Source organism: Quercus lobata, chromosome 2, assembly GCF_001633185.2.
Source record: "Quercus lobata isolate SW786 chromosome 2, ValleyOak3.0 Primary Assembly, whole genome shotgun sequence".
NCBI lineage: Eukaryota > Viridiplantae > Streptophyta > Magnoliopsida > Fagales > Fagaceae > Quercus > Quercus lobata.
Genome location: NC_044905.1, coordinates 55,633,973 through 55,644,592, shown reverse-complemented (window position 1 = coordinate 55,644,592; position 10,620 = coordinate 55,633,973). Strand labels below are relative to the sequence as shown.

At 37.1% G+C, this 10,620-nt stretch overlaps 1 protein-coding gene across 1 annotated transcript; it reads left to right on the top strand.

Moving 5' to 3' along the window:
- Positions 1 to 10,008: 10,008 nt before the first annotated feature.
- LOC115966713 lies at positions 10,009 to 10,620 on the top strand. Its single transcript, XM_031085885.1, has one exon. The coding sequence runs from the start codon at positions 10,009 to 10,011 to the stop codon at positions 10,618 to 10,620; it is 612 nt and encodes a 203-aa protein (XP_030941745.1).

The window sequence follows — 10,620 nt, the reverse complement described above, 5'->3', positions numbered from 1 at the left end:
GGTAGGAGGATGTTACACTTTCGACATAACATGTATTAAATTAATGCGTGCCAAGAAGTCTCTCAAGCATAATTTTTATACATATTGGTGCAACTTGTAGTGAGATGTAATTATGGATTCAAAGAGTATTATTATTATTATTATTTTCCTGATGGGTGAAAAGTATGAATGGGACTTTAAAATGTCCAAAATATTTATAAAAAAAAAAAAGAAAAAAAAGAAAAAAAGAAAAGAAAAGAAAAGAAAAGAGGCACGTTAATTGCAGAATTTTTGTTTCGAGGAGGTGAAAAAATAGAGATCCTAAAATTTTCTAATGTATAAGTCATTTTCACACTTAAAATTTTCAAACAAAAAGTATTAGGCCATATGTATAAACATTTCTACAAGACGTTTGCTTGAAATGTTGATGGACCACGTTATCTAGTTAGAAATGGGAACTATATATATAATAATATTTTTCTTTGCAAATTGAATAAATGAAGGAGTCACAACAAATGCATTTGATTGCAAAATAGTATTACAGGATTTTTTTTTTTTTGGTTTTGTTTTGTTTTGTTTTTGTTTTTGATAGGAAGTAATAATAAGAAAAACAGAAGAAAACAAACAAGGAAAATAAGAGTAAACTGATGTGCCTGCCAACCATGTCCATGTGTACTATAGCTTGATTGATGATGAATTCCAAGTTGATCCTTTAGGTCCACCCCACCTTCGACTTAATTTGTGCCTGCCAACCACGTGTGCTAAAATGTCTAAACTCTTAAAAAGGCTTAAAATTGGCCCGCACAGGTTGTCTCGAATCTCGATTTTGATTCGACCTTATTAGGCTATTAGCTGCTTGGGTAATTAAGAAAAGCTTTTGTTAACAGATTCACACATTTGTTACGGAAGAACTTTTTTTTTTTTGATGAAGCAGTTACGGAAGAATTTAATGGGTCTTATTGTGTTAGAAAGTAATAAAATAAATAAATAGATACTTCTTTTATTGGTTGAAATGTGACTACACTAAAAAAACTGATCAATTAAATTAAAAAAACTTACTACCGCGTAACTTTAGTGCGGTGGTCACTCCTCAAGTATAAGTACTTGTGGAGTGTAGGGGATAAAGGCTAAGGTTTAAGTTTTCAGGAGGGAACTTCATACACATAGAAACTTTTTTTTTTAGAGAGTTTCAACCTATGACGTCTGCTTTTGATGATAACTCTTTATTATCAAACTAAGATACCAATTAGTTTTTGGTATAAGCGGGACTGAACCCCAAATCTCTTATACAACTATCAGAGACTTTACCAGTTGAGTTAATTGGAACCCATACACACATAGACACTTAGATTAAATTAGAGTAGAAATTCTATTTTGTAAAAAAAAAAAAAAAAAAAAAAAAAAAAAAAAAAAACCTCAATCGTAATTAATGCCTTTTAGACATTTGTTAACTGAACTCATTAAGTAATTATCACAGCTTTACGTCAATGATACCCTAATTAGGTAATGATTGATATTAGTTTTATGGGTCCAATTAATAGATACTCTTAGGATTTTTTTTAGTGGATCATTTTAAGAAAATTCTAATACTACTTTTATAAGAAATATAAAAAACTATAAAAAAAAGTTAGTTAATTTTTTGCTTTTCCATAATAATTTTATTATAAAAATGGTTTGCTAATAAATGTCATTAGGCACTCGTTAACTTTTCCCTAGTTTTATTACCAATTTTATTTGGTAAATCTTATAAATAATGTGTCAACTTCTAAACATAAAACAAGATTCTTAGTAGTGTTCTATGTCGTTTGAACCCCTATCCTCCCTCATTTACTATCTACCTATCTATCTTATGAATAAAACATAAAACAAGTAAGTAATAAATATATGACACAATCATATTTATTGTCAAGTCAATTTGTAAGACTTTTAGGTTATGTTTGGTAACAGTTTTTGTTTTCTATTTTCAAAAACTTGTTTTTGGGAATATAAAGAAAAAATATTTTCTTGTATTTTTGAAATCAAAAACATGTTTGGTTAGTTGAAATTAAAAAAAAAAAAAAATTTTGAAGAAAAAAAAATAGAAAATACTAAAATATGTTGTTACTAGGATTTGATCTTTAATGCTAACTCATTAATTAAGACAGAAAATGCATGTTTTTATTGACTTTTGAAAACTAAAAATTGAAAATAGTCTTTTGCATGTTTTATGTTTCCTTTACAAATTGAGTTTTGAGAACAATTTTTTGTTTTTTGTCTATTTTAGATTGCCAAACAAGTTTTTATTCTCAAAAATAGAAATTTTTTTTTGAAAATAAAAAATAAGGAGAAAAAACAGTTACCAAACATACATTTAATATTTTATTATAAAACTCATTCTTGGTGTAAATAAGAAAAAAAATTTAAACAATTTTATATCACTCAATATATTTTTATTAGATGTCTATTTTGATAATCTAATGTTGGATTATGATTTCTACTTACACCCTCCATTTAAATTTTCAAAATGATTAGTGATAAATAATTGTAAGGACTCAATTTGTAACGACCCCAAATTGGTTTATTGGGTTCGAACGTTAAAGGCCCAAATAATAAATTTGTAGAGAGTGGGCTTAAAGGCTAGGCCTTGGTTATTGGACAGTAGTTAGTCATGGTGTTCATGATGATCGCACGGGGGTGGATTGAGTGTATCCAAGAAGACTTTCTCCTCGGCACAGCCTGGGTGGCTCTGGTTCTTAGCGTTCGTCCGAGGAGCTTAATGTTCTTATTATTCTTTTTACTTTAGGGTTCAATGGCCCTGGAGACGATCTGCCTCTCCTTTTTTTTGGCTGCTTCCTCCTCCTTTTATACTAGCTTTTCCCCTCTCTCATACGTCCACGTGTAGGTTTCGCTTTTTAGGGCTGATTCTTATTTTGTCAGCCCATACCCAAAGTGGTTGGGGATGGTTGTAAAAGCTGAAGAGCATGGTTCTGTCAGGCGTAGAGTACTTAATTGCAGTATTGGCAGCCTTTCCCTTGAACCGCTCCTACACTGTACTCGGCCTTTCTTCTGGGAGCGCTCTGGGGGCTGCCTTTAATGGCGTGCCATTCTTTCCTTCTAAATTTTGGGATGCCGAGGACAAGATCGTCCTCGGCTACACCTCTAGGCCATTTGTACTTTTGTTGCACGTCCTCGACAACGTCTCTCCTCGGCTCGGGCCTTGGGCCCTAATGTAAAGTGGGCCGGGATCACAAATTCTCTGACCCCACAATAGCCCCTCAAAATCCTGCTGTCCGGCCCTTCGGACGGAGAGGAGGGTTTTGGTGACATCGGGCCTATGTCATGACTTACCAAGTCTTATCCTTCATCAATGCCGAAGCCTCTTCGTTTGCCTAGGACACGCTTCTAGTTATGAGACATTCTTTTAGTTTTACCCACGCAGCGTTCTTGCCGTTTTGGTGCACGAGGCGCGTCTTTAATAAGGTCTCTTTATGAGGCAATGCGAATCCAACGGCTGAAGACGGCTTTGGGAATTGAGCGAGACTTATCTCGTTTGTAGTTTTTCTTGGAGATTTGTACAGATTAAATGCCGCCAGGCTTGCCCCCTATATAAGAAGCACGGTGAGGGGTTATTTCCTTTATTTGCAGACCCTTTAAGCTTTTCAAATCCCTAACCCTCTAGTTGTGCCCATAATCCCCATTACCAGTGTAACTGAGCCTTAGGGGGTGATATGGTCAGGCCAAGATGGGGGTGAAGGGACCACACCCTCTCCAGAAGCCTTGGGTTTCTTCAAGACTCTAGATGGCCCGGTCAGGGCAAGGGAAACAAAGACTCAAGACACTTCTTCCCCTTGATAAGGCAAGAAAGAAGCCTCTTCTTCCTTCAGCCAAAATTCGAAACAGGTGGAGGTCGCATCAAATTTTTGGTGCAACAGCACTGAGATTTCTCATCGCCGGTACCATCTGCTCTCGCTTGATTGCTGCTAATATGATACTTGCTCGATTGCAGTCAGAGCTGGTATGGGGACTTGGCATCCTCGCTTCTTCCTCTCTTCCATCACTGGTGCCACCCAAGTGCCTCTGCTTCTTCTTCTCTTCCATCATTAGTGCCATCTAGGTGCCTCTGCTTCTTCTTCTCTTCCATCACTGGTGCCATCCGGACGTGCTTAGTCGATGCTAGAGCAAAATTGAAGGATTTATCATTCCCATGTATTTTTATTTTCATTATATATATATATATATTTTTTTTTTGTTTTTCTTTTTGCTTCTGTAGTTAGCTTCTGGTATAGGCTTGGTTAGGCCCCTTATTGTACGCTGTACTACTTCTTTATCTAATAAAAGATGATTTTATCCCATTTTGCATGTTCTTTCTTTACTGTAATAATTATTTTGCGAATGAATGTGCTGGTGCCCTTTTTCTTTCGAATAGTACTCAGGGCTGATGCCGTTGTTAACAAAGAATTATCACTTTGAACTTATTAAAACTGATGGGCACAATAATGCCAAATTCAAGTGGGTTAACCATATGAGACCAATCGGGATAATAGCTGAATGTTCTGCATCGTATATGGGGTGATCACCCGAGGACGTATAACCTAAAATGAACTGTCCGAGAGGGTCACTAGGCGCTGGGGTACTTTGCCATGTTTCAGACGATATTCATAGTCTTAAGTTGTTTTGGGCATCCGGTCCGAGGACCGAGGTATGACTGTACCGGATCTAAACACTCGGTTGAGTTAATTTCCGTAGAGCTAGGGCTCCGAGGATCGCGCAGGATTTCTATTCTGTCTAGGACTTAAGCCATTTTCTAGTGGCTAGTTTCCTCATAGGTTTAAGTCCGAGTACCATGCAAGACCTTGGTTCTGTCCAAAACTTATATATATATATTTTTGAAGTAGTTGGTTTCCCCATAAGTTTGAGTCTGAGGACCATGCAAGACCTTGGTTCTATCCAAAACTTATATATATATTTTTTTTGAAGTAGTTGGTTTCCCCATAGGTTTGAGTTCGAGGACCATGCAAGATCTTGGTTCTGTCCAAAACTTTTATATATATATATATATATATATTTTTTGAAGTAGTTGGTTTCCCCATAAGTTTGAGTCCGAAGACCATGCAAGACCTTGGTTCTGTCTAAAACTTATATATATATATATATATATATTTGAAGTAGTTGGTTTCCCTATAGGTTTGAGTCCGAGAACTATGCAAGACCTTTGTTCTGTCCAAAACTTGTATATTTTTTTTGAAGTAGTTGGTTTCCCCATAGGTTTGAGTCCGAGGACCATGCAAGACCTTGGTTCTGTCCAAAACTTATATTTTTTTTTTGAAATAGTTGGTTTCCCCATAGGTTTGAGTCTGAGGACAATGCAAGATCTTGGTTCTGTCCAAAACTTATATATATATATATATATATATATATATTTTTTTTTGAAGTAGTTGGTTTCCCCATAAGTTTGAGTCTGAGGACCATGCAAGACCTTGGTTCTGTCCAAAACTTATATATATATATATTTTTTTTTTTTTTTTTTTTGAAGTAGTTGGTTTCCCCATAGGTTTGAGTCCGAGGACCATGCAAGACCTTGGTTCTGTCTAAAACTTATATATAAATATATATATATTTGAAGTAGCTGGTTTCCCCATAGGTTTGAGTCCGAGAACTATGTAAGACCTTTGTTCTGTCCAAAACTTATATATTTTTTTTGAAGTAGTTGGTTTCCCCCATAGGTTTGAGTCCGAGGACCATGCAAGACCTTGGTTCTTTCCAAAACTTATATTTTTTTTTGAAATAGTTGGTTTCCCCTTAGGTTTGAGTCTGAGGACCATGCAAGACCTTGGTTCTATCCAAAACTTATATATATATATATATATATTTGAAGTAGTTGGATTCCCCATAGGTTTGAGTCCGAGGACTATACAAGACTTTGGTTCTGTCCAAAACTTATATATATATATATATATATATATTTTTTTTTTTGAAGTAGTTGGTTTTCCCATAGGTTTGAGTCCAAGAACCATGCAAGACCTTGGTTCTGTCCAAAACTTATATTTTCTAGTGACTAGTTTCCTCACAGGTTTGAGTCCGAGGACCAAGCAAGACCTTGATTCTGTCTAGCACTTTCTTTTTGAAGTAGTTGGTTTCCCCAGAGGTTTGAGTCCAAGGACCATGCAAGACCTTGGTTCTGTCCAAAACTTATATTTTTTTTTTGAAGTAGTTGGTTTCCCCATAGGTTTGAGTCCGAGGACCATGCAAGACCTTGGTTTTGTCCAAAACTTATATATATATTTTTTGAAGTAGTTGGTTTCCCCATAGGTTTGAGTCTGAGGACCATGCAAGATCTTGGTTCTGTCCAAAACTTATATTTTCTAGTGACTAGTTTCCCCATAGGTTTGAGTCCGAGGACCATGCAAGACCTTAGTTCTGTCTAGCACTTTTTTTTTGAAGTAGTTGGTTTCCCCAGAGGTTTGAGCCCGAGGACCATGCAAGACTTTGGTTCTGTCCAAAACTTATATATATTTTTTTTAAGTAGTTGGTTTCCCCATAACTTTGAGTCCGAGGACCATGCAAGACCTTGGTTCTGTCCAAAACTTATATATTTTTTTTTGAAGTAGTTGGTTTCTCCATAGGTTTGAATCTGAGGACCATGCAAGACCTTGGTTCTGTCCAAAACTTATATATATTTTTTTTGAAGTAGTTGGTTTTCCCATAGTTTGAGTCCGAGGATCATGCAAGACCTTGGTTCTGTCCAAAACTTATATATATATTTTTTTGAAGTAGTTGGTTTCCCCATAGGTTTGAGTCCGAGGACCATGCAAGACCTTGGTTCTGTCCAAAACTTATATATATATATATATATATATATTTTTTTTTTTGAAGTAGTTGGTTTCCCATAGGTTTGAGTCCGAGGACCATGCAAGACCATGGTTCTGTCTAAAACTTATATATAAATATATATATATATATATATATATATATATATATATTTGAAGTAGCTGGTTTCCCCATAGGTTTGAGTCCAAGAATTATGTAAGACCTTTGTTCTGTCCAAAACTTATATATTTTTTTTGAAGTAGTTGGTTTCCCCCATAGGTTTGAGTCCGAGGACCATGCAAGACCTTGGTTCTTTCCAAAACTTATATTTTTTTTGAAATAGTTGGTTTCCCCTTAGGTTTGAGTCTGAGGACCATGCAAGACCTTGGTTCTATCCAAAACTTATATATATATATTTTTGAAGTAGTTGGTTTCCCCATAGGTTTGAGTCCGAGGACCATGCAAGACTTTGGTTCTGTCCAAAACTTATATATATATATATATATATATATATATATATATATATATATTTTTTTTTGAAGTAGTTGGTTTTCCCATAGGTTTGAGTCCAAGAACCATGCAAGACCTTGGTTCTGTCCAAAACTTATATTTTCTAGTGACTAGTTTCCTCACAGGTTTGAGTCCGAGGACCATGCAAGACCTTGATTCTGTCTAGCACTTTCTTTTTGAAGTAGTTGGTTTCCCCAAAGGTTTGAGTCCAAGGACCATGCAAGACCTTGGTTCTGTCCAAAACTTATATTTTTTTTTGAAGTAGTTGGTTTCCCCATAGGTTTGAGTCCGAGGACCATGCAAGACCTTGGTTTTGTCCAAAACTTATATATATATTTTTTGAAGTAGTTGGTTTCCCCATAGGTTTGAGTCTGAGGACCATGCAAGATCTTGGTTCTGTCCAAAACTTATATTTTCTAGTGACTAGTTTCCCCATAGGTTTGAGTCCGAGGACCATGCAAGACCTTAGTTCTGTCTAGCACTTTCTTTTTGAAATAGTTGGTTTCCCTAGAGGTTTGAGTCCGAGGACCATGCAAGACCTTGGTTCTGTCCAAAACTTATATATATTTTTTTGAAGTAGTTGGTTTCCCCATAGGTTTGAGTTCGAGGACCATGCAAGATCTTGGTTCTGTCCCAAACTTATTTTTTTTTTTTGAAGTAGTTGGTTTCTCCATAGATTTGAGTCTAAGGACCATGCAAGACCTTGGTTCTGTGCAAAACTTATATATATATTTTTTTTGATGTAGTTGGTTTTCCCATAGGTTTGAGTTCGAGGACCATGCAAAACCTTGGTTCTGTCCAAAACTTATATTTTTTTTAGAGTGTCTCGGGGATTAGCCCCTTTGCATGTGTGTGGGGCTTAAACTTCATGTCAGAAGCCCCTAGAACTGCCCACCCCACTGGCACTTCGAAGTATAGCCTTGAGTGGGGGCTGAGTTAGGGCAATATCCGCGTGTTGCTGGAAATGATGGAGTGGCTTTCGCATAGCTTGCACCACTACAAAAATTATTTCTTTCGAGGGGCCCTTGTTGACATGGGCTTGATCCTTCTATAACTAACCGCCGCCTATGCCAACGCACAAGCCTTCTCACAGACGGCGCCAATTGTAAGGACTCAATTTGTAACGACCCCAAATTGGTTTATTAGGTTCGAACGTTAAAGGCTCAAACAATAAATTTGTAGAGAATGGGCTAAAAGGCTAGGCCTTGGTTATTGAACAGTAGTTAGTCATGGTGTTCATGATGATCGCACGGGGGGAGACTGAGTGTATCCAAGAAGACTTTCTCCTCGGCACGACCTGGGTGGCTTTGGTTCTTAGCCTCCGTCCGAGGAGCTTAATGTTCTTATTATTCTTTTTACTTTAGGGTTCAATGGCCTTGGAGATGATCTGCCTCTCCTTTTTTTTGGCTGCTTCCTCCTCCTTTTATACTAGCTTTTCCCCTCTTTCATACGTCCACGTGTAGGTTTCGCTTTTTAGGGCTGATACTTGTCTTGTCAGCCCATACTCAAAGTGGTTGGGGGTGGTTGTAAAAGTTGAAGAGCGTGGCCCTATCAGGCGCAGAGTACTTAATTGCAGTATTGGTAGCATTTCCCTTAAACCGCTCCTATACTGTACTCGCCCTTTCTTCTGGGAGCGCTCTGGGGACTGCCTTTGATGGCGTGCCATTCTTTCCTTCTAAATTTTGGGATGCCGAGGATAAGATCGTCCTCGGCTACACCTCAAGGCCATTTGGACTTTCGTTGCACGACCTCGGCAACATCTCTCCTCGGCTCGGGCCTTGGGCCCTAATGTAAAGTGGGCCGGGATCACAAATTCTCTGACCCCATAATAACTATTTCGTCTATAATTTCTTTAAATTTCAAGTTTATTTTTTGTATTTTAATATTGCACAAAAAAATGAGTTTTTTAATTGAATAGTAGTAAGTAATATCTAATTAACACAAAATTAGTTGTTATTGTTAAGAATAATATAATTGTGTAATCCAATGGTAAAAATTTTAAAATAATTAAAAATATTATTGTAACATTCATAAAGAGTTACATTAAGTGTAACTTCTTACCCCAAAATTATAGTGACTCTTAACATTTTCTTTCCACAATATTATTAGTATTACCACCTAATCCAATAATTTATCTCATTCTACAGCAATCACATGCCTTTTGTCTCATTGGGCAAAAAAAGTAACCTTTCACAAGACAAACGAGATAACTTCTCTTTTTCTTTTTCTTTTTCTTTTTTAGCAAACTTTTCTTATACTATAAAACTGTAAGTTTTCATTTTAATTAATTCCCCCCCCAAAAAAAAAGGTCATTTCTTACCCTAAAGAAACGCTCAGAAGGATTGAGACCCTTAATGTAATAAGTCCCAATAGTTAGCATCAAGAAAGTGACATTGACATGAGCTCCCCTTCCCTGTCCCTTTCACGAGAAGAACAAGAAGAGCTAGCTCGTAGTAACAAAAAAGTAAAAGACGTGAAGCACGCAGGATTCAAGGAAGAACTGGGGTTGGGGTTGGGCCCGTCATCACCAAACCATGGTCAGGGGCCATGGAATGGATCGGCTACATTCAGAGATAAACTTGTAGGTGAAATTCCTGGGGCGTTCACACAAGCTTTTTGCTTTGGTGAGCTCATAGAAGATGAGGTAGACTCGGATGAAGAAGTAGATAACTTGCGTGAAGGGCTTGTAGCTGTCAAGTTCTCAAGGGATATTAAGAAGCGTATTTGAACGCCATGGTCAAAAGCTCTTATAGTAAAGGTGTATGGCAGATCGTGGGGCTCAACTTCCTCCATAATAGGCTCCTTTCCTTATGGAAACTGGCTGGGAGGTTGGACTGTGTTGACTTGGAGCATGGGTTCTATCTCACCCACTTCTCTCTGAAAGATGATTATGAAACCATTCTCAAAAAAGGTCCTTGGTTCATTGGAGAAAACTTCCTCTCCATTAGACCTTGGGAGCCAGACTTTCGCCTGGCATCAGCAAACGTCACTTCAATCGCTGTTTGGATATGGCTAAAAAAGTTACCAATGGAATACTATAATCCTGAGGCCCTCCTGCATATTGGAAAATCCATCAGTAATGTACTGCGAGTAGATTCACACACTGCTATGGAAACGAGAAGTAGATATGCGAGAATGTGTGTACAAGTTGATGTGGATAAGCCACTGGCTACTGCAGTTTTAATTGGGAAATTTGAACAACCTATCTGTTACGAAGGATTACAGACGTTGTGTTTTTCTTGCGATAGAATCGGCCATTGTAAAGAAAATTGTCCGTATACAATCCGATTTGAGCCATCGCCGAGGGTGCTTGAAACAAAGGAGGATGGGATTTCAGATGGATAA